Below are 25,000 nucleotides of genomic sequence, written 5' to 3'. Positions count from 1 at the left end.
AGCATGGCGCTTGTAATGCCAGGGTAGTGGGTTCGATCCCTGGGACCACCCATATGTAAAAATGTATGCACACATGACTGTAAGTCGCTTTGGATAAAAGCGTCTGCTAAATGGCATATTATTATAATGTATTATTATGATCCGTTATTGATGTCACTTGTTAAATCCACTTCAATCAGTGTAGATGGAGGGGAGGAGACAGGTTAAATAAGTATTTTTAAGCCTTGAGACAATTGAGAGATGGATTGTGTATGTGTGCCATTCAGAGGGTGAATGGGAAAGACAAAAGATTTAAGTGCCTTTGAACGGGGTATGGTAGTAGGTCTCAGGCACACTGGTTTGTGTTATTTTTTAATACACTGAGTGTACAAAACATTATGAACACCTGCTTTTTCCATGACATGGGGGGGTTTGCTTTGTGTGTTTTGTCCACTCAGTTTTAACATGTTGTTTCATAGTGGTTTATTTATTCCCCCCCCAAAAAACGTATTGCCCTGCAAAATCAATTGAGTTTGATCTCAATTAGCTGATTTGTGTTCATATCTGAACATTTCTGCTGTAGCGATTATATCCAACCAAGATATCATATGGTAGTAGGTGTCAGGTGCACCGGTTTGAGTGTCAAGAACTGCAACGCTGCTCGGTTTTTCACGCTTTTCAAGCTCAACCGTTTCCCTTGTGTATCAAGAATGGTCCACCACCCAAATGACATCCAGCCAACTTGACACAACTGTGGGAAGCATTGGAGTCAACATGGGCCAGCATCTCTGTGGAACGCTTTCGCCACCTTGTAGAGTCCATGCCCCGATGAATTGAGGCTGTTCTGAGGGCAAAAGGGGGTGCAACTCAATATTAGGAAGGTGTTCCTAATGTTTTGTACACTCAGTGTATATATTTATACGCACAATATCTAGTCAATATAAGCAGAATATATACAATATAGATTAAACACTACCATGTTCAGCTGAGACAATATATATTATATAGTCAATATATTTACAAAATGTACTGTATACGTATGGACACAATGGAAACATAGTATATTATCTGTCTGTCTCAGAATAAGGAAAGAGGCCACAACATCCCCTCTGATGAAGACGTGAGCTCCTGTATGATCAACCAGGTGGGTGAAATCTAATTCAACATCATCAAGTTCTATTAGTCTTATGTACAGGATACACAGTGGGTATACATCGTCCAATGAAATGCTTACTGCAGGTTCCTTCTGGACAATGGAACAACAATAAGAAATATTAAAATGTAAGAATAGGAACATAAAGTAAATGGATCAGCAGAACAGAATATACATGTTAGCATCAGTAGAATACAGGAAGGAACAATATATAGTCCGATATTTACACGTGTATTGGGGATGGGGGCAGTGTATAAACAGCAGTATAATAAGAGTAGCAGCAGTACTGTGACATCTTGGGTCAATGACAACGCACAAAATGGCGGCACAGTTGCACACTTGCTAGCCAGGTTTTAGGTGAAGGTGGGGGAAACTGTGACATCTTGGGTCAATGACAACGCACAAAATGGCGGCACAGTTGCACACTTGCTAGCCAGGTTTTAGGTGAAGGTGGGGGAAACTGTGACATCTTGGGTCAATGACAACACACAAAATGGCGGCACAGTTGCACACTTGCTAGCCAGGTTTTAGGTGAAGGTGGGGGAAACTGTGACATCTTGGGTCAATGACAACGCACAAAATGAAGGCACAGTTGCACACTTGCTAGCCAGGTTTTAGGTGAAGGTGGGGGAAACTGTGACATCTTGGTTCAATGACAACGCACAAAATGGCGGCACAGTTGCACACTTGCTAGCCAGGGTTTAGTATACAGTGGCTTGCGAAAGTATTCACCCCCCTTGGCATTTTTCCTATTTTGTTGCCTTACAACCTGGAATTAAAATTGATTTGGGGGGGATGGATCATTTGATTTACACAACATGCCTACCACTTTGAAGATGCAAAATATTTTTTGGGGTGAAACAAACAAGAAATAAGAAAAAAAAGAAAAAACTTGAGCGTGCATAACTAATTCAACCCCCCCCCCCCCCAAGTCAATACTTTGTAGAGCCACCTTTTGCAGCAATTACAGCTACAAGTCTCTTGGGATATGTCTCTATAAGCTTGGTACATCTAGCCACTGGGATTTTTGGCCATTCTTCAAGGCAAAACTGCTCCAGCTCCTTCAAGTTGGATGGGTTCCGCTGGTGTACAGCAATCTTTACGTCAGATTCTCAATTGGATTGAGGTCTGGGCTTGACTAGGCCATTCCAAGACATTTAAATGTTTCCCCTTAAACCACTCAAGTGTTGCTTTAGCAGTATGCTTAGGGGCATTGTCCTGCTGGAAGGTGAACCTCCGTCCCAGTCTCAAATCTCTGGAAGACTGAAACAGGTTTCCCTCAAGAATTTCCCTTTAGCGCCATCCATCATTCCTTCAATTCTGACCAGTTTCCCAGTCCCTGCCGATGAAAAACATCCCCACAGCATGATGACACTGTGTTCTCGGGGTGATGAGAGGTGTTGGGTTTGCACCAGACATAGCGTTTTCCTTGATGGCCAAAAAGCTCAACTTTAGTCTTATCTGACCAGAGTACCTTCTTCCATATGTTTGGGGAATCTCCCACATGCCTTTTGGAGAACCCCAAACGTGTTTGCTTATTTTTTTCTTGAAGCAATGGCTTCTTTCTGGCCACTCTTCCATAAAGCCCAGCTCTGTGGAGTGTACGGCTTAAAGTAGTCCAATGGACAGATACTCCAATCTCCGCTGTGGAGCTTTGCAGCTCCTTCAAGGTTATCTTTGATCTCTTTGTTGCCTCTCTAATTAAAGCCCTCCTTGCCTGTCCGTGAGTTTTGGTGGGCGACCCTCTCTTGGCAGGTTTGTTGTGGTGCCATATTCTTTCCATTTTTTTATAATAGATTTAATGGTGCTCAGTGGGATGTTCAAAGTTTCTGATATTTATTTTATAACCCAACCCTGATCTGTACTTCTCCACAACTTTGTCCCTGACCTGTTTGGAGAGCTCCTTGGTCTTCATGGTGCCACTTGCTTGGTGGTGCCCGTTGCTTAGTGGTGTTGCAGACTCTGGGGCCTTTCAGTACAGGTGTCTATATACTGAGATCATGTGACAGATGATGTGACCATTAGATTGCACATAGGTGGACTTTATTTAACTAATTATGTGACTTCTGAAGGTAATTGGTTGCACCAGATCTTATTTAGGGGCTTCATAGCAAAGGGAGTGAATACATATGCACACACCACTTTTCCGTTATTTATTTTCTAGAATTTTTTGAAACAAGTTATTTTTTTCATTTCACCAATTTGGACTATTTTGTCCATTACATGAAATCCAAATAAAAATCCATTTAAATTACAGGTTGTAATGCAACAAAATAGGAAAAACACCAAGGGGGATGAATACTTTTGCAAGGCACTGTATGTGTGTATGTCTGTGTGGTTGTGTGTGTGTGTGAGGGAGGGAGTGCATGTGTGCTAAGGTGCGGAGAGTCAGAGCAGGCCATGACCTGTGTTCTGGTGTTCATCAACATCATCATCACGTTCCTCTCACCTATTCTTTATTAGCCACGTACACACACTAAAAACACTCTCTCATGCTCTAATTCTAATTATTGCTCTCTCTCCCTCCTTCTCTCTCCTCCTCCTCTCTCCCTTTGTTCTCCCTCTCTCCGTCTCTCTCTCCCTCCTCCTCTCTCCTCGTTCTCTCTCCCCTCTCCTTCATTCCCTCTCTCTCTCCACTCTCCCTTCTCTCTCCACTCTCCCTCCTCTCTCTCTCTCAGAGCCCTGGCTGTCCGGACCTCAGCATCCTGTCGTTTATGGGTGGATTTCATGGCAGAACAATGGGTCAGTCAGGTTAAATATTATTACACATCTTATTGTTGAATGAAAGTAAAATAACATAACTACTACGAGACAAAGAACTACGAATCATGGAGGTCAACATCCGTGGTCTAAGATCAAACATCGGAGAACTAACCTAAGGAGAAAGAACCTACCGTCGTCATCGTGGTGGAAGCATCCCCGGGACCACCCATACGTAAAAATGTATGCAAACATGACTGTAAGTCGCTTTGGATAAAAGCGTCTGCTAAATGGCTTATTATTATTATTATTATTATTCATGGACTCAACTGTAAAGGACGGAGCTGACTGCATCGCAATACCAGGATGCACCATGTGCTGCCGACGAGACAGAACTGCGTCGTCAGGTGGCGGCATTGCAGTGTATTGCTTGCAAGGAATCGCCATCCACCATGAGACCCAAAAAGACCCAAAAGACATGGAACTGACATGGCTTCCAGTCACCTTACACTCCCAGAAGCTCCTCATAGGAGCTGTTTTTTAGACCTAGACACTGAAACCCAAAATGACAGAGTTTGGTGCACATTCTGTCATGGTGGCGGGCGACTTCAATGTCCACCATGAAGACTGTCTGGATAGCTGAACAACTGTCATGCTGATCGCCGGGCCCGACAGCTGCTTAGGCCTACAACAGATTGTGGTTACTCCAACCAGAGGAGACCAAGCCCTGGGACAAAGTATGTTTTGACGAAAAGATCACTGACATCACCCATGATGCCATGGAGCAATTAATCCCCAGCAGAACTGTCACCAGAAAGCCCGGGGACAAAGTATGTTTTGACGAAAAGTGCAGGAGAGCAGCAAGGACGGAAAAAGCGTCGCCATTTTTTCCAACGGCTAAAAAAAACTGCTGCCAACAAGCAGAAGTTTGCCCAGGCCAGACATGTTCAACCAGGCTGAGAAGCAAGCTAGAAGGAACCATGATATCAAACTCACAGAGGAACTCACTGATAACACCCTAATCAGCAAGAGATGGTGGAGGCTTTGTCAACTCCCTTTCTGGGAGAGCTGCTAACTCTGATATCCCTGTCATCATACACCACGACATAGCACACATCACTGTAACGTAACAAAATGTGGGAAGGTCAAGGGTCTGAATACTTTCTGAATGCACTGTATCTGTTCCTCTAATGTCCTATCTGTTCCTCTACTGTCCTATCTGTTCCTCTACCGTCCTATCTGTTCCTCTACCGTCCTATCTGTTCCTCTACCGTCCTATCTGTTCCTCTACCGTCCTACCTGTTCCTCTACCGTCCTACCTGTTCCTCTACCGTTCTATCTGTTCCTCTACCGTCCTATCTGTTCCTCTACCGTCCTACCTGTTCCTCTACCGTCCTACCTGTTCCTCTACCGTCCTACCTGTTCCTCTACCGTTCTATCTGTTCCTCTACCGTCCTATCTGTTCCTCTACCGTCCTACCTGTTCCTCTACCGTCCTACCTGTTCCTCTACCGTCCTATCTGTTCCTCTACCGTCCTATCTGTTCCTCTACCGTCCTACCTGTTCCTCTACCGTCCTACCTGTTCCTCTACCGTCCTATCTGTTCCTCTACCGTCCTATCTGTTCCTCTACCGTCCTACCTGTTCCTCTACCTTCCTACCTGTTCCTCTACCGTCCTATCTGTTACTCTACCGTCCTATCTGTTCCTCTACTGTCCTATCTGTTCAATAAAAACACAATATATTACGAAAGGAGTGAGACTGCCCTATCCTTATCCACCATCCTGAGGACTGCCCTATCCTTATCCACCATCCTGAGGACTGCCCTATCCTTATCCACCATCCTGAGGACTGCCCTATCCTGATCCACCATCCTGAGGACTGCCCTATCCTTATCCACCATCCTGAGGACTGCCCTATCCTTATCCACCATCCTGAGGACTGCCCTATCCTGATCCACCATCCTGAGGACTGCCCTATCCTTATCCACCATCCTGAGGACTGCCCTATCCTGATCCACCATCCTGAGGACTGCCCTATCCTTATCCACCATCCTGAGGACTGCCCTATCCTTATCCACCATCCTGAGGACTGCCCTATCCTGATCCACCATCCTGAGGACTGCCCTATCCTGATCCACCATCCTGAGGACTGCCCTATCCTTATCCACCATCCTGAGGACTGCCCTATCCTTATCCACCATCCTGAGGACTGCCCTATCCTGATCCACCATCCTGAGGACTGCCCTATCCTTATCCACCATCCTGAGGACTGCCCTATCCTGATCCACCATCCTGAGGACTGCCCTATCCTTATCCACCATCCTGAGGACTGCCCTATCCTTATCCACCATCCTGAGGACTGCCCTATCCTTATCCACCATCCTGAGGACTGCCCTATCCTTATCCACCATCCTGAGGACTGCCCTATCCTTATCCACCATCCTGAGGACTGCCCTATCCTTATCCACCATCCTGAGGACTGCCCTATCCTTATCCACCATCCTGAGGACTGCCCTATCCTTATCCACCATCCTGAGGACTGCCCTATCCTTATCCACCATCCTGAGGACTGCCCTATCCTTATCCACCATCCTGAGGACTGCCCTATCCTTATCCACCATCCTGAGGACTGCCCTATCCTTATCCACCATCCTGAGGACTGCCCTATCCTTATCCACCATCCTGAGGACTGCCCTATCCTGATTCACCATCCTGAGGACTGTCCTATCCTGATCCACCATCCTGAGGACTGTCCTATCCTGATTCACCATCCTGAGGACTGTCCTATCCTGATCCACCATCCTGAGGACTGCCCTATCCTGATCCACCCTCCTGAGGACTGCCCTATCCTGATCCACCATCCTGAGGACTGCCCTATCCTGATCCACCCTCCTGAGGACTGCCCTATCCTGATCCACCATCCTGAGGACTGCCCTATCCTGATCCACCATCCTGAGGACTGCCCTATCCTGATCCACCCTCCTGAGGACTGCCCTATCCTGATCCACCCTCCTGAGGACTGCCCTATCCTGATCCACCCTCCTGAGGACTGCCCTATCCTGATCCACCCTCCTGAGGACTGCCCTATCCTGATCCACCCTCCTGAGGACTGCCCTATCCTGATCCACCCTCCTGAGGACTGCCCTATCCTGATCCACCCTCCTGAGGACTGCCCTCTCCTGATCCACCCTCCTGAGGACTGCCCTATCCTGATCCACCCTCCTGAGGACTGCCCTATCCTGATCCACCCTCCTGAGGACTGCCCTATCCTGATCCACCATCCTGAGGACTGCCCTATCCTGATCCACCATCCTGAGGACTGCCCTATCCTGATCCACCATCCTGAGGACTGCCCTATCCTGATCCACCATCCTGAGGACTGTCCTATCCTGATCCACCATCCTGAGGACTGCCCTATCCTTATCCACCCTCCTGAGGACTGCCCTATCCTGATCCACCATCCTGAGGACTGTCCTATCCTGATCCACCATCCTGAGGACTGCCCTATCCTGATCCACCATCCTGAGGACTGTCCTATCCTTATCCACCATCCTGAGGACTGCCCTATCCTTATCCACCCTCCTGAGGACTGCCCTATCCTGATCCACCATCCTGAGGACTGTCCTATCCTGATCCACCATCCTGAGGACTGCCCTATCCTGATCCACCATCCTGAGGACTGTCCTATCCTTATCCACCATCCTGAGGACTGCCCTATCCTGATCCACCATCCTGAGGACTGTCCTATCCTGATCCACCCTCCTGAGGACTGCCCTATCCTGATCCACCATCCTGAGGACTGCCCTATCCTGATCCACCATCCTGAGGACTGCCCTATCCTTATCCACCATCCTGAGGACTGCCCTATCCTTATCCACCATCCTGAGGACTGCCCTATCCTGATCCACCATCCTGAGGACTGCCCTATCCTTATCCACCATCCTGAGGACTGTCCTATCCTTATCCACCATCCTGAGGACTGCCCTATCCTTATCCACCATCCTGAGGACTGCCCTATCCTGATCCACCATCCTGAGGACTGCCCTATCCTTATCCACCATCCTGAGGACTGCCCTATCCTGATCCACCATCCTGAGGACTGCCCTATCCTGATCCACCCTCCTGAGGACTGCCCTATCCTGATCCACCATCCTGAGCGCTGCCCTATCCTTATCCACCATCCTGAGGACTGCCCTATCCTGATCCACCCTCCTGAGGACTGCCCTATCCTGATCCACCATCCTGAGCGCTGCCCTATCCTGATCCACCATCCTGAGCGCTGCCCTCTCAATAATTTTTACTGTAGAGTACCAGAATGTAAGCTCACGCGATCAGGTTGCTTGAACGAAGGTAGGACTGCCCCACTCCTTAAAAATAACAACTTACAATGTCTGATCTGTTTTCAGGTTGCTTGGCAACGACGCACTCCAAAGCCATCCACAAGCTGGATGTGCCGTCATTTGATTGGCCGATCGCTCCCTTCCCTAAACTGAAGTACCCTCTGGAGGAGTTCACACGGGAGAACGCACAGGAGGAGGCCCGCTGCCTGGAGGAGGTGTGTGTGTGTGTGTGTGTGAGGATTTAATATTTTCCTGAGAATCTACCCATTTCCCCAATATTCCCGTTCAAACTGCTATTTAAAAGCATATAATACCAGCAAAACAAATTAGACATGATTATGACACTGCAAATGGAGACATAGACAGATGGAATGTAATGGTTTCTTGTTGTATTTGTTGCAATTTAATCAATCTCAAAGTTCTAAGTCACCACACTATTTCGCCTAGTTTTAATGTAGGCCTATGAAGCACTGTTGGCCGACTGGTAAAATATGATGAGGTTATTACAGTCTAGTGAAAGTTACATTAGTTTTAGCCTACCTTTGACTGCAAGATGCAGCTGGGTCCTTTAACTGAAAGATGCAGCTGGGTTTTTTTGACTGAAAGATGCAGCTGGGTCCTTGAACTGAAAGATGCAGCTGGGTCCTTTGACTGAAAGATGCAGCTGGGTTCTTTGACTGAAAGATGCAGCTGGGTCCTTTGACTGAAAGATGCAGCTGGGTCCTTTGACTGTAAGATGCAGCTGGGTCCTTTAACTGAAAGATGCAGCTGGGTCCTTTGACTGAAAGATGCAGCTGGGTGATTTAACTGAAAGATGCAGCTGGGTCCTTTGACTGAAAGATGCAGCTGGGTTCTTTAACTGAAAGATGCTGCTGGGTACTTTGACTGAAAGATGCAGCTGGGTCCTTTGACTGAAAGATGCAGCTGGGTCCTTTGACTGAAAGATGCAGCTGGGTCCTTTAACTGAAAGATGCAGCTGGGTTTTTTTGACTGTAAGATGCAGCTGGGTCCTTTAACTGAAAGATGCAGCTGGGTTTTTTTGACTGAAAGATGCAGCTGGGTCCTTGAACTGAAAGATGCAGCTGGGTCCTTTGACTGAAAGATGCAGCTGGGTCCTTTAACTGAAAGATGCAGCTGGATTTTTTTGACTGAAAGATGCAGCTGGGTCCTTGAACTGAAAGATGCAGCTGGGTCCTTGGACTGAAAGATGCAGCTGGGTCCTTTGACTGAAATATGCAGCTGGGTCCTTTGACTGAAAGATGCAGCTGGGTCCTTTAACTGAAAGATGCAGCTGGGTCCTTTAACTGAAAGATGCAGCTGGGTATTTTGACTGAAATATGCAGCTGGGTCCTTTGACTGAAATATGCAGCTGGGTCCTTTGACTGAAAGATGCAGCTGGGTCCTTTGACTGAAAGATGCAGCTGGGTCCTTTAACTGAAAGATGCAGCTGGGTATTTTGACTGAAATATGCAGCTGGGTCCTTTGACTGAAAGATGCAGCTGGGTCCTTGGACTGAAAGATGCAGCTGGGTCCTTTGACTGAAATATGCAGCTGGGTCCTTTGACTGAAAGATGCAGCTGGGTCCTTTGACTGAAAGATGCAGCTGGGTCCTTTAACTGAAAGATGCAGCTGGGTATTTTGACTGAAATATGCAGCTGGGTCCTTTGACTGAAAGATGCAGCTGGGTCCTTTGACTGTAAGATGCAGCTGGGTCCTTTAACTGAAAGATGCAGCTGGGTCCTTTGACTGAAAGATGCAGCTGGGTCCTTTGACTGAAAGATGCAGCTGGGTCCTTTGACTGAAAGATGCAGCTGGGTATTTGACTGAAAGATGCAGCTGGGTCCTTTGACTGAAAGATGCAGCTGGGTCCTTTGACTGAAAGATGCAGCTGGGTCCTTTGACTGAAAGATGCAGCTGGGTCCTTTGACTGAAAGATGCAGCTGGGTACTTTGACTGAAAGATGCAGCTGGGTACTTTTCTCTCCCCTTGAACCTGTCTATCAGGGGAATCTGGGAAGGTTGTGGCTGTTTTTACTTCGCTTATTGTGGTGATTTTGTCAGAGGGAACATATCTGATTCTCCGCTAATCAAACAGATGAGCTGTAGCGAAGATTCAGTACCATGGATAGCACTGTGGTTGATCAATTGCCCGCGTAGCTAAACCCAATGTAAATCATGCACCATTCTAAGGTTGGCTATATTTAACATTTACATTTTAGTCATTTAGCAGACGCTCGTATCCAGAGCGACTTACAATTAGTGAGTGCATACATTTTTCATACTGCATAAAAGCAAACGTTTACTTATTGCATTCGTTATCAGTTGTTAGCATTCGTTAGCCTAGAAATCAATGGTAGGCCTATTTCTAGCAATAAAGTCAATGATAATCTCTCAAGGTTTTGTTTTAAAATATGTATTTAGTCATTTAGCATACAATAATGAAATGTGAGCCTTCTGGTTAGACAAACAAACATTTTCATTAAACTTTCTTGTTCAGATTTGAGTTCATTAAAAGACACCCTGTTCTCGCATTATTTTTCAACATGAAAAACGGACTCGGTCAGAAACAGAGTAACTGTAATTCTAGCTGACTGATTCTCAAGACCCAGCCAAACAAATGTAGACAAGCATTCTACACAAACTTAGGCTATAGGCTACGTAAAACAACACTACCCTGTAGCAAACAAATGAACAAAGTAAATCATTTGCATATAGGCTATAGGCTGTACCTGTGGCCTCTCAAAAAGCACAGTGCGTCAATGCTTCCTGGTTTCTGATCTTGGTCACAAATTGGCCACAGACTGACAAGGCTCTCTCGGCCTCCACGGAGGTGGCCTGGATCGTGGCAAGTGCCTCAAACCAGTAACAGCTAATGGGGATCCTAATCAAATAAAAAAATAAAATACCAAAACGAGGCCAAATACAAAACTGACCTGCCTCAAACCGGTGCTGCAGGCATTTGGACTTGTTTGTTGCTTCAAACAGGCTGAATTCCTTAGACGGGATTTTCAGCAGGTCAGTTTTGTATTTGGCCTCGTTTTGGTATTTATTTTGTATTTTATTAGGATCCCCATTAGCTGTTGCAAAAGCAGCAGCTACTCTTCCTGGGGTCCACACAAAACACGAAACATGACATAATACAGAACATTAATAGACAAGGACAGCTCAAGGACAGAACTACATCAATTTAAAAATGGCACACGTAGCCTAGATATCAATACATACACACAAACTATCTAGGTCAAATAGGGGAGAGGCGTTGTGCCATTGCTTTATCTGTTTTTTGAAACCAGGTTTGCTGTTCATTTGAGCAATAGGTGATGGAACGGAGTTCCATGCAATAATGGCTCTATATAATACTGTACGCTAGCTTGAATTTGTTCTGGATTTGGGGACTGTGAAAAGACCCCTGGTGGCATGTCTGGTGGGGTAAGTGTCAGAGCTGTGTGTAAGTTGACTATGCAAACAATTTGGGATTTTCAACACATTAATGTTTCTAATAAAAAGAAGTGATGCAGTCAGTCTCTCCTCAAGTCTTAGCCAAGAAAGACTGGCATGCATAGTATTTATATCAGCCCTCTGATTACAATGAAGAGCAAGACGTGCCGCTCTGTTCTGGGCCAGCTGCAGCTTAACTAGGTCTTTCTTTGCAGCACTTGACCATATCACTGGACAATAATCAAGACAAAACTAGAGCCTGCAGGACTTGCTTTGTGGAGTGTGGAGTCAAAAAAGCAGAGCATCTCTTTATTACGGACAGACCTCTCCCCATCTTTACAACCACTGAATCTATATGTTTTGACCATGACAGTTTATAATCTAAGGGAACACCAAGTAATTTAGTCTCCTCAACTTGTTCAACAGCCACACCATTCATTACCAGACTCAGCTGAGGTCTAGAACTTAAGGAATGATTGGTACCAAATACAATGCTCTTAGTTTTAGAGATGTTCAGGACCAGTTTATTACTGGCGACCCCATTCCTAAACAGACTGCAACTCTTTGTTAAGGGTTTCAGTGACTTCATTAGCAGTGGTTGCTGATGCATATATGGTTGACACACACACACCCTGAGCGTTGATTATTGACCATGCAAATAGCAGAGCAGAGAGAACCATATCGAAGAAAGATTTAGACATTGCAGATAATTTAACAGTTCCATTTCACGTCACGCTGTTCATATAAATAATTTATTATAATTGACCGGTTTCTTGGAATTATTCATCCCAGGAAAAGGGACTGGGTTTGGGCGGTAAATCTCGGTAACCTGTTTCCCGCCATTAAACCATAGTGTGTGTGTATGTTAACCCTGTTTGTGTGTATGTTAACCCTGTATCTGTGTGTTAACCCTGTATCTGTGTGTTAACCCTGTATCTGTGTGTTAACCCTGTATATGTGTTTTAACCCTGTATATGTGTGTTAACCCTGTATCTGTGTGTTAACCCTGTATATGTGTGTTAACCCTGTATCTGTGTGTTAACCCTGTATCTGTGTGTTAACCCTGTATCTGTGTGTTAACCCCGTATCTGTGTGTTAACCCTGTATCTGTGTATGTCCCAGGTAGAGGACCTGATAGTCCAGTGGCGTCAGAAGGGCCGGCCGGTGGCTGGGATAGTGATTGAACCCATCCAGGCTGAAGGAGGAGACAACCACGCAACACCTGACTTCTTCAAGAAGCTACGGAACATCGCACGCAAGGTAGGCTGGAGAGGGAGGGAGGCAGGGAGGGAGGGAGGGTTATACACAAGGTAGGCTGGAGAGGGAGGGAGGCAGGGAGGGAGGAGAGTCATACACAAGGTAGGCTGGAGAGGGAGGGAGGGAGGGAGGGTTATACACAAGGTAGGCTGGAGAGGGAGGGAGGCAGGGAGGGAGGAGAGTCATACACAAGGTAGGCTGGAGAGGGAGGGAGGGAGGGTTATACACAAGGTAGGCTGGAGAGGGAGGGAGGGGGGAGAGTCATACACAAGGTAGGCTGGAGAGGGAGGGAGGGAGGGTTATACACAAGGTAGGCTGGAGAGGGAGGGAGGGGGGAGAGTCATACACAAGGTAGGCTGGAGAGGGAGGGAGGCAGGGAGGGAGGAGAGTCATACACAAGGTAGACTGGAGAAGGAGGGAGGGGGGAGAGTCATACACAAGGTAGGCTGGAGAGGGAGGGAGGGAGGAGAGTCATACACAAGGTAGGCTGGAGAGGGAGGGAGGGGGGAGAGTCATACACAAGGTAGGCTGGAGAGGGAGGGAGGGGGGAGAGTCATACACAAGGTAGGCTGGAGAGGGAGAGAGGGAGGGTTATACACAAGGTAGGCTGGAGAGGGAGGGAGGGAGGGGGCAGAGTCATACACAAGGTAGGCTGGAGAGGGAGGGAGGGAGGGTTATACACAAGGTAGGCTGGAGAGGGAGGGAGGGAGGGAGGGGGCAGAGTCATACACAAGGTGACACTGAAATAAAATCAGTCAATCAATCCATTCATCAATCATAGAAGGATTAAAACAGATCAAATAATTATACTGAACTCTCCCTCCCTCCTCCCCCCCCTCCCCTCCCTCCTCCCCTCCCGCCTCCTCCTCCCTCTCTCAGCATGGCAGTGCGTTCCATGTGGATGAGGTGCAGACAGGTGGCGGTGCTACAGGGAAGTTCTGGGCTCATGAACACTGGGGGATGGACGACCCTGCTGACATCGTCTCCTTCAGCAAGAAGATGCTCACTGGAGGTTTTTACCATAAAGACGAGCTGCAGGCAGACAAGGTAACACACACACACAGGACACACACAGGACACACACACACAGGACACACACACACAGGACACACGCAGGACACACACAGGACACACACAGGACACACGCAGGACACACACACACAGGACACACACAGGACACACACACACACAGGACACACGCAGGACACACACACACAGGACACACACAGGACACACACACACAGGACACACACAGGACACACACACACAGGACACACACACACACAGGACACACGCAGGACACACACACACACAGGACACACGCAGGACACACACACACACAGGACACACACAGGACACACACACACAGGACACACACACACACAGGACACACGCAGGACACACACACACACAGGACACACACAGGACACACACACACAGGACACACACAGGACACACACAGGACACACACACACAGGACACACACACACAGGACACACGCAGGACACACACACACAGGACACACACAGGACACACACACACAGGACACACACAGGACACACGCAGGACACACACAGGACACACACACAGGACACACACAGGACACACACACACGCAGGACACACACACACAGGACACACGCAGGACACACACACACAGGACACACACAGGACACACGCAGGACACACGCAGGACACACACAGGACACACACACACGCAGGACACACACACACAGGACACACGCAGGACACACACACACAGGACACACACAGGACACACACACACGCAGGACACACACAGGACACACACACACGCAGGACACACGCAGGACACACACACACAGGACACACACACACAGGACACACACAGGACACACACACACAGGACACACGCAGGACACACACACACAGGACACACACAGGACACACACACACGCAGGACACACGCAGGACACACACACACAGGACACACACACACACGCAGGACACACACAGGACACACATACGCAGGACATACACACACAGGACACACACACACAGGACACACACAGGACACACACAGGACACACACAGGACACACATACACACACACACAGGACACACACAGGACACACACACACACACAGGACACACACACACAGGACACACATACACACACACACAGGACACACACACAGGACACACATACACACACACACAGGACACACACACAGGACACACACATGCAGACATACACACACACACAGGACACACACACAGGACACACACATGCAGACATACACACACACACAGGACACACACACAGGACACACACATGCAGACATACACACACACACAGGACACACACACAGGACACACACATGCAGACATACACACATACTTCTTTCCCTCACTGTACATTGTATTTGATCCCCTGCTGATTTTGTACGTTTGCCCACTGACAAAGACATGATCAGTCTATAATTTTAATGGTAGGTTTATTTGAACAGTGAGAGACAGAATAACAACAACAAAATCCAGAAAAACGCATGTCAAAAATGTTATAAATTGATTTGCATTTTAATGAGGGAAATAAGTATTTGACCCCTCTGCAAAACATGACTTAGTACTTGGTGGCAAAACCCTTGTTGGCAATCACAGATGTCAGACATTTCTTGTAGTTGGCCACCAGGTTTGCACACATCTCAGGAGGGATTTTGTCCCACTCCTCTTTGCAGATCTTTTCCAAGTCATTAGGGTTTCGAGGCTGACATTTGGCAACATAAACATTCAGCTCCCTGCACAGATTTTCTATGTGTGGCTAGGCCACTCCAGGACCTTAATGTGCTTCTTCTTGAGCCACTCCTTTGTTGCCTTGGCCGTGTGTTTTGGGTCATTGTCAAACTGGAATACCCATCCACGACCCATTTTCAATGCCCTGGCTGAGGGAAGGAGGTTCTCACCCAAGATTTGACGGTACATGGCCCCGTCCATCGTCCATTTGATGCGGTGAAGTTGTCCTGTCCCCTTAGCAGAAAACCCCCCAAAGCATAATGTTTACACCTCCATGTTTGACGGTGGGGATGGTGTTCTTGGGGTCATAGGCAGCATTCCTCCTCCTCCAAACACGGCGAGTTGAGTTGATGCCAAAGAGCTCGATTTTGGTCTCATCTGACCACAACACTTTCACCCAGTTCTCCTCTGAATCATTCAGATGTTCATTGGCAAACTTCAAACGGGCCTGTATATGTGCTTTCTTGAGCAGGGGGACCTTGCGGGTGCTGCAGGATTTCAGTCCTTCACGGCGTAGTGTGTTACCAATTGTTTTCTTGGTGACTATGGTCCCAGCTGCCTTGAGATCATTGACAAGATCCTCCCGTGTAGTTCTGGGCTGATTCCTCACCGTTCTCATGATCATTGCAACTCCGCGAGGTGAGATCTTGCATGGAGCCCCAGGCCGAGGGAGATTGACAGTTATTTTGTTTCTTCCATTTGCGAAAAATTGCACAAACTGTTTTCACCTTCTCACCAAACTGCTTGGCGATGGTCTTGTAGCCCATTCCAGCCTTGTGTAGGTCTACAATCTTGTCCCTGACATCCTTGGAGAGCTCTTTGATCTTGGCCATGGTGGAGAGTTTGGAATCTGATTGATTGATTGCTTCTGTGGACAGGTGTCTTTTATACAGGTAACAAACTGAGATTAGGAGCACTCCCTTTAAGAGTGTGCTCCTAATCTCAGCTCGTTACATGTATAAAAGACACCTGGGAGCCAGAAATCTTTCTGATTGAGAGGGGGTCAAATACTTATTTCCCTCATTAAAATGCAAATCAATTTATAACATTTTTGACATGCGTTTTTCTGGATTATTTTATTGTTATTTTGTCTCTCACTGTTCAAATAAACCTACCATTAAAGTTATAGACTGATCATGTCTTTGTCAGTGGGCAAACGTACAAAATCAGCAGGGGATCAAATACTTTTTTCCCTCACTGTATAACCTTATTTTGGCTGTGTGTGTGTGTGTGTGTGTTTCTTTCCCAGGCCTACCGTATCTTTAACACGTGGATGGGCGACCCGTCTAAGAACCTGTTCCTGGCTGAGGTTCTGAACGTGATCCGCAGAGAGAACCTTCTGGAGGAGGTGACCCGCTCTGGGAAAACTCTCCTACAGGGACTCTACCAACTACAGGTACTAGATACAGAGACTCTACCAACTACAGGTACCAGAGACTCTACCAACTACAGGTACTAGATACAGAGACTCTACCAACTACAGGTACCAGAGACTCTACCAACTACAGGTACCAGAGACTCTACCAACTACAGGTACTAGATACAGAGACTCTACCAACTACAGGTACCAGAGACTCTACCAACTACAGGTACTAGATACAGAGACTCTACCAACTACAGGTACCAGAGACTCTACCAACTACAGGTACTAGATACAGAGACTCTACCAACTACAGGTACCAGAGACAGAGACTCTACCAACTACAGGTACCAGAGACTCTACCAACTACAGGTACCAGAGACAGAGACTCTACCAACTACAGGTACCAGAGACAGAGACTCTACCAACTACAGGTACCAGAGACAGAGACTCTACCAACTACAGGTACCAGAGACTACCAACTACAGGTACCAGAGACTCTACCAACTACAGGTACTAGAAACAGAGACTCTACCAACTACAGGTACCAGAGACTCTACCAACTACAGGTACCAGAGACAGAGACTCTACCAACTACAGGTACCAGAGACTCTACCAACTACAGGTACCAGAGACAGAGACTCTACCAACTACAGGTACTAGATACAGAGACTCTACCAACTACAGGTACCAGAGACTCTACCAACTACAGGTACCAGAGACTCTACCAACTACAGGTACTAGATACAGAGACTCTTCCAGCTACAGGTACCAGAGACAGAGACTCTACCAACTACAGGTACCAGAGACAGAGACTCTACCAACTACAGGTACCAGAGACTCTACCAACTACAGGTACTAGAAACAGAGACTCTACCAACTACAGGTACCAGAGACTCTACCAACTACAGGTACTAGATACAGAGACTCTACCAACTACAGGTACCAGAGACTCTACCAACTACAGGTACCAGAGACAGAGACTCTACCAACTACAGGTACTAGATACAGAGACTCTACCAACTACAGGTACTAGATACAGAGACTCTACCAACTACAGGTACCAGAGACTCTACCAACTACAGGTACCAGAGACAGAGACTCTACCAACTACAGGTACCAGAGACAGAGACTCTACCAACTACAGGTACTAGATACAGAGACTCTACCAACTACAGGTACCAGAGACTCTACCAACTACAGGTACCAGAGACTCTACCAACTACAGGTACTAGATACAGAGACTCTACCAACTACAGGTACCAGATACTCTACCAACTACAGGTACCAGAGACTCTACCAACTACAGGTACCAGAGACTCTACCAACTACAGGTACCAGAGACTCTACCAACTACAGGTACCAGAGACTCTACCAACTACAGGTACTAGATACAGAGACTCTACCAACTACAGGTACCAGAGACTCTACCAACTACAGGGACTAGATACAGAGACTCTACCAACTACAGGTACCAGATACTCTACCAACTACAGGTACCAGAGACTCTACCAACTACAGGTACCAGAGACTCTACCAACTACAGGTACCAGATACTCTACCAACTACAGGTACCAGAGACTCTACCAACTACAGGTACCAGAGACTCTACCAACTACAGGTACCAGAGACTCTACCAACTACAGGTACTAGATACAGAGACTCTACCAACTACAGGTACCAGAGACTCTACCAACTACAGGGACTAGATACAGAGACTCTACCAACTACAGGTACCAGAGACAGAGACTCTACCAACTACAGGTACCAGAGACAGAGACTCTACCAACTACAGGTACCAGAGACTCTACCAACTACAGGTACCAGAGACAGAGACTCTACCAACTACAGGTACCAGAGACAGAGACTCTACCAACTACAGGTACCAGAGACTCTACCAACTACAGGTACCAGAGACAGAGACTCTACCAACTACAGGTACCAGAGACTACCAACTACAGGGACTAGATACAGAGACTCTACCAACTACAGGTACCAGAGACTCTACCAACTACAGGTACCAGAGACTCTACCAGCTACAGGTACCAGAGACTGTGTGTGTGTGTGCTAACATCTGTACCTCTCCCCCAGGACCAGTACCCTAACCTGTTGAGCAGTGCTCGGGGACAGGGGACATTCTGTGCCATCGACATCCGTGATGACGCCACACGCAACAGCATCATCCTCAAAGCCCGGGACAAGGGTAAGACACACTACACACACACACACACACACACACACTACACACACACACTACACACACACACACTACACACACACACACACACACACACACACACACACACTCCACGCTGGTGATCTTCTGTGTAACCTCTATCGTCTCTGTCTGTCTGTCTCAGGTGTCCTGCTGGGTGGCTGTGGAGATCGGTCGATCCGGTTCCGTCCTGCTCTGGTGTTTAAGGAGTACCATGTTCACATGTTCCTGAACGTGTTCAACGACGTCCTGGCAGAACACACCTAGAACCGTCCACACCAACACGGGCCAGACCAACTGGGGATGGGGTGGAGGGGAGGGGGAAGCACAACAGTCTTAACCTATAACAAGGGGTTCACACACTAATGCATACACTTAAAGGGATACTACAGGATTCTGGCAGCGAAGCCCTTTATCTCCTTCCCCAAAGTCAGATGAAACAGTTTGAAGGAAGTTGCTAACCAGCGCTAGCGCAATTGCTAACTAGCGTTAGCGCAATGACTGGAAGCATTGGCTCGTGAAACTACCTCTGACTTTCTTCATACTGGACACAGAGACATAAAAACGGTATCCGCGAGTCTATCTGACTCTGGGGAAGTTGATAAAGGGCCTCATTGCCAACATCCCAAAGTATCCCTTTAACACTCACACACCACACTTGAATTTGTCCCATTGCTCATGTGGCAGTCCTAGCATTCCCCATATCACAGTGATGTCTTATTGATAGCCCTGCAAAAGGCACAAGCACAAAACATCTTACTTTGGTAATATCACACAAACCCTCCAACTCCCCAACAGATAAAGGCACAACAATATGTTTTTAGAGCAAACCCACCTGACAGGAGCGGATAGCAGCAAGCTAACCTAAACAAGGTTCTACTGCCGCATGACGACCTTTAACCCCTGACCTTTAAATATGTCCTAGTTTGGGTTCTGTGGGTTCTCTGGGTGTTCTAGGTGTTTTAACAGAACAATAATGTTTCAGCTTGACTTGGATTATCTCAACCCCGAACATTGGCAATTTGTGAAGGAGAATATTATAGAAGATTATGTAGTGTGTGTCTGCATGTTGTTGTACCTAAACTTCCTTTGGATTCAAGGAATTGAGACCTGGGTTCCAGACTCACTATACATTAGGGCTAACAATCTATTTTAAACCCATACTTATTAACACATAACCATACTTATCTACAAATATAAATATGTAAACATTGACATGTCTACATTAAAGGCAGTTTTTTTGCAGTCAGGACTCCTAATAAAAAGATGTATTATATTTGTTGACTTGTTTGGCCTTGAACCCACAGTCGTATTAGAGTTCTGCATCTTGCCATATTCCTCCGGTTTCCTCATGAAACGACTGAACTCATTATTGATGTACAGCACAAGGTATCTACGTTGTTCTGAATGCCTGTTTTTTTTTTTTTTTTTATAGCAGCAGTAACAGGAAGGAGTAGCTTAGGCTCCACCATTAGCACTGTAGAGGCTCTATAATATGGCCATGATGAAGGGGATGAGGATTACAGTGAGGATGATACCTGTCTTGTTAACCAGCCCAGTCAGTATTGTATAGAGAACTGTGTATCGTTGATTTCCTGTTAACCATTAACAATAGTAGAAGCATTGCTATGTTGGTTTACATTGTTCTGTGAGGTTAAAGGTTTATTGCAGATGATCTCTAATTATTGTTGTCTATGAAGCATCCTCTTTATGTATCCTAAAATAAACCAGGATCACATTTTAATTAATTCCTCTGGAGTTTTTGGTGTTCCTTATCACATGGTCCTGTTTGCCCTGTCTACAACAATGGAGAGGGCTGTGTAGGTTTCTGACAGAGAGGTTTTCCACCAAAACACTACATTTAATTAACAGCCCATTCTTCTTTCATAGGATAAAAAAAGCAAACATCTTTAATGTGTTTTAAAACAACAGCTTTATTTGTCTTTATGTGACTCAATCTGAACCAGGAACGTCCCATTCAGTGGAACCGAATTCAAACAGAAGCTAGGTTGTCACATCAACAATTTGACAAAATAAACATTCTACAAAACATCATTATTTACAAACATCAGTCAATAACAACAAGATCCCAGCTTTCCTAATGAAAAGGTTTTACCTGACACAGGGACACTGAGGAGTCTGTCCAAACCCAAAACCCTGGGTAGAGGGGCTCAGTGAATGTGGTGTGGAATGTGTACAGGTGGGTCAGTGTGTCAGAGGAGACTCTGTAGAAGGACAGAGTGCCGGCTGGCCAGTCCAGATACACTCCTACTCTGTTGGAGTGGGGGGATGGAACAGGTATGTTAGTTTCCTTGTTATTGTGCCAGGCAGAGTAACTGTTATTAGAGGTCCATAGAGTCCAAGACATGTTATTGGCTCCCAGCACACAGTCATTACTGTATCCTCTCCTGCTGATTCCTTTATATGCCACTCCTATACGACCCCTCCCACTCCACTCTACCTCCCAGTAACAGCGCCCAGTCAGACCCTCTCTACACAGAATCTGGTCCCAGTAGTTAAATCTCTCTGGGTGATCAGGATACATCTGATCCTCTTTCCCCCCAGTCACCTTCCTGTTCTCCTCAGACAGAGAGAGGTATCTGTATGCTGTGTTTGGGTCCAGTGTGACATCACAGGCATCTGATAGGGAAGACCAATATTAGAAATCATCATCATTCACATCAGAATGTTAATCATCAAGGCCTTTTATGAAGACCGAATGATGTAATGTAATTATTACAATCTTACAGACAAACTGCTTTTTCTAGTCTCTTGTATTTTTGGGATTATAATTTATGTACATTTTACATTTACATTTAGTCATTTACAGTTAGTGAATACATATATATATTTATAAATAAAAAATATATATTTTTGACTTTTTTATATATTTATTTTTCATTATTATTTATTTATTTATTATTTATATATATATTTTAATACATTTTATTTATTTATTTTTAACAAAAAATATTTTTTTTTTTTTTTTTTTTTCATACTGGCCCCCCGTGGGAAACGAACCCACAACCCTGGCGTTGCAAACACCATGCTCTATCAACTGAGCTACATCCCTGCCGGCCATTCCCTCCCCTACCCTGGACGACGCTGGGCCAATTGTGCGCCGCCCATGAGTCTCCCGGTCGCGGCCGGCTGCGACAGAGCCTGGATTCGAACCAGGATCTCTAGTACCGATGCCACATAGGCCGTTGTCAACCAGAAAAGTAGGTTTTTGGCGATAGTTCCTCTTTAATACAGTTATCAGACTGCCATCAATATGTTCTGTTATTGTCTTTTAATCTCAAGTCTGATGATTTTGTGACCAGGGGAGGCTGGTGAGGGGAGGACGGCTCATAATAATGGCTGGAACGGAGCGAATGGAATGGCATCAAACACATGGAAACCATGGAAACCATGTGTTGTGTTTGATGTCTTTGATACCATACCACTTTTCCCGCTCCAGCCGTCCTCCCCAATTTAGGTGTCACCAACCTCCTGTGGTATGACTGGGGAGATGGAGATGGTATTGATCACAATTCACATCCCGGATGATTATCCAGACCTTTTATAAACTGGATTGATACATTGGCTGTGTTTACACAGACACCCTAAGAACCCAAATCTGATTCTCTTTTTTTTACGACTGTCCACACACAGTTTTACATGTGACCCATATCAGATTTGCGCATCCCATAACTGATTTAACTTGCCAATGAACACAATATATAATATCTATGGAATTTTAACAGTAATATGGCTAACCAGAATAAAAAAACCTGGTATGGTTCTTCTTCTTTGAGATTGATCAAGGTTCTAAAAAGAACCATAAAAAGGGTTCTATATAGCACCAAAAAGGGTCATTACATTTAAGTCATTTAGCAGACGCTCTTATCCAGAGCGACTTACAAATTAACCATAGTGGTAGCCTTTTTTTTATATAACCTTTTTTGAATGGTTCTTTATAGAACCTTATGAAAGGGTTCTTTATAGCACCATACAGGTTCATAGCCGCGGGAAGATGTTTTGAGTTGAGGGTGCTGAACGGTGGGGGGAGGGGGAGGGGGAGGGGGGGGTATATTTAGCAGAATATGTTTTAATACCACACAAATGGCCAAATGCAAGCGACTGTGCAACTCGCTATTCAGGTAGGATGCAATTTTGGAACTTAATGTATTAACAAAAATCGTATTTATAATCGTTTGTTTTATCATTATTATAATAATGATATATCATTGTTATTATTATAGTCCTATTTTATGAGTTCCTGATCGTATTTTCCCTGTAAACAATGGCTTGATTTCTTTTGATATTACGTTAATAAAGTTTAGAAACTTTTGTGAAGTTGTGGTGTGGCTATTGGTCTATTATACTGCAGGACTATGATATGAAGGCAGTGGGCACCGGCGCTCCAACTGACTCTGACTGTTCAACAGGACTATGATATGAAGGCAGTGGGCACCGGCGCTCCAACTGACTCTGACTGTTCAACAGGACTATGATATGAAGGCAGTGGGCACCGGCGCTCCAACTGACTCTGACTGTTCAACAGGACTATGATATGAAGGCAGTGGGCACCGGCGCTCCAACTGACTCTGACAGTTCAACAGGACTATGATATGAAGGCAGTGGGCCCCGGCGCTCCAACTGACTCTGACAGTTCAACAGGACTATGATATGAAGGCAGTGGGCCCCGGCGCTCCAACTGACTCTGACTGTTCAACAGGACTATGATATGAAGGCAGTGGGCACCGGCGCTCCAACTGACTCTGACTGTTCAACAGGACTATGATATGAAGGCAGTGGGCACCGGCGCTCCAACTGACTCTGACTGTTCAACAGGACTATGATATGAAGGCAGTGGGCACCGGCGCTCCAACTGACTCTGACTGTTCAACAGGACTATGATATGAAGGCAGTGGGCACCGGCGCTCCAACTGACTCTGACTGTTCAACAGGACTATGATATGAAGGCAGTGGGCACCGGCGCTCCAACTGACTCTGACTGTTCAACAGGACTATGATATGAAGGCAGTGGGCACCGGCGCTCCAACTGACTCTGACAGTTCAACAGGACTATGATATGAAGGCAGTGGGCACCGGCGCTCCAACTGACTCTGACTGTTCAACAGGACTATGATATGAAGGCAGTGGGCACCGGCGCTCCAACTGACTCTGACAGTTCAACAGGACTATGATATGTGATATGAAGGCAGTGGGCCCCGGCGCTCCAACTGACTCTGACTGTTCAACAGGACTATGATATGAAGGCAGTGGGCCCCGGCGCTCCAACTGACTCTGACAGTTCAACAGGACTATGATATGAAGGCAGTGGGCCCCGGCGCTCCAACTGACTCTGACAGTTCAACAGGACTATGATATGTGATATGAAGGCAGTGGGCCCCGGCGCTCCAACTGACTCTGACTGTTCAACAGGACTATGATATGAAGGCAGTGGGCCCCGGCGCTCCAACTGACTCTGACAGTTCAACAGGACTATGATATGTGATATGAAGGCAGTGGGCCCCGGCGCTCCAACTGACTCTGACTGTTCAACAGGACTATGATATGAAGGCAGTGGGCCCCGGCGCTCCAACTGACTCTGACTGTTCAACAGGACTATGATATGAAGGCAGTGGGCACCGGCGCTCCAACTGACTCTGACAGTTCAACAGGACTATGATATGAAGGCAGTGGGCCCCGGCGCTCCAACTGACTCTGACTGTTCAACAGGACTATGATATGAAGGCAGTGGGCACCGGCGCTCCAACTGACTCTGACTGTTCAACAGGAC

At 46.5% G+C, this 25,000-nt stretch overlaps 1 protein-coding gene and 1 pseudogene across 2 annotated transcripts in view; both read left to right on the top strand.

Annotated features, from left to right (window-relative positions):
• The window catches only part of LOC311103666 (4-aminobutyrate aminotransferase, mitochondrial-like), a 70,425-nt pseudogene extending 49,465 nt beyond the window's left edge, over positions 1–20,960 (top strand). Inside the window, exons 9-16 of the transcript in view lie at positions 1,061–1,123; positions 3,811–3,874; positions 8,239–8,387; positions 12,732–12,869; positions 13,746–13,913; positions 16,887–17,033; positions 19,089–19,200; positions 19,358–20,960. The product of the transcript in view is annotated as a 4-aminobutyrate aminotransferase, mitochondrial-like (transcript). The remainder of the gene's footprint in view (positions 1–1,060; positions 1,124–3,810; positions 3,875–8,238; positions 8,388–12,731; positions 12,870–13,745; positions 13,914–16,886; positions 17,034–19,088; positions 19,201–19,357) is intronic.
• Positions 20,961–22,614: 1,654 nt separating this feature from the next.
• LOC311103293 (uncharacterized protein) overlaps positions 22,615–25,000 on the top strand; it is a gene marked incomplete at its 5' end in the record, with an annotated part of 8,616 nt that continues 6,230 nt past the window's right edge. Inside the window, one exon of the mRNA XM_084144826.1 lies at positions 22,615–22,630. Coding sequence (XP_084000952.1) covers positions 22,615–22,630 — 16 coding nt within the window. The remainder of the gene's footprint in view (positions 22,631–25,000) is intronic.

This window comes from Coregonus lavaretus (genome assembly GCF_964263955.1).
Source record: "Coregonus lavaretus genome assembly, chromosome: 28".
Classification (NCBI taxonomy): domain Eukaryota; kingdom Metazoa; phylum Chordata; class Actinopteri; order Salmoniformes; family Salmonidae; genus Coregonus; species Coregonus lavaretus.
The sequence above is the reverse complement of the archived record's forward strand: the minus strand, read 5'-3'. Positions and strand labels throughout refer to the sequence as shown.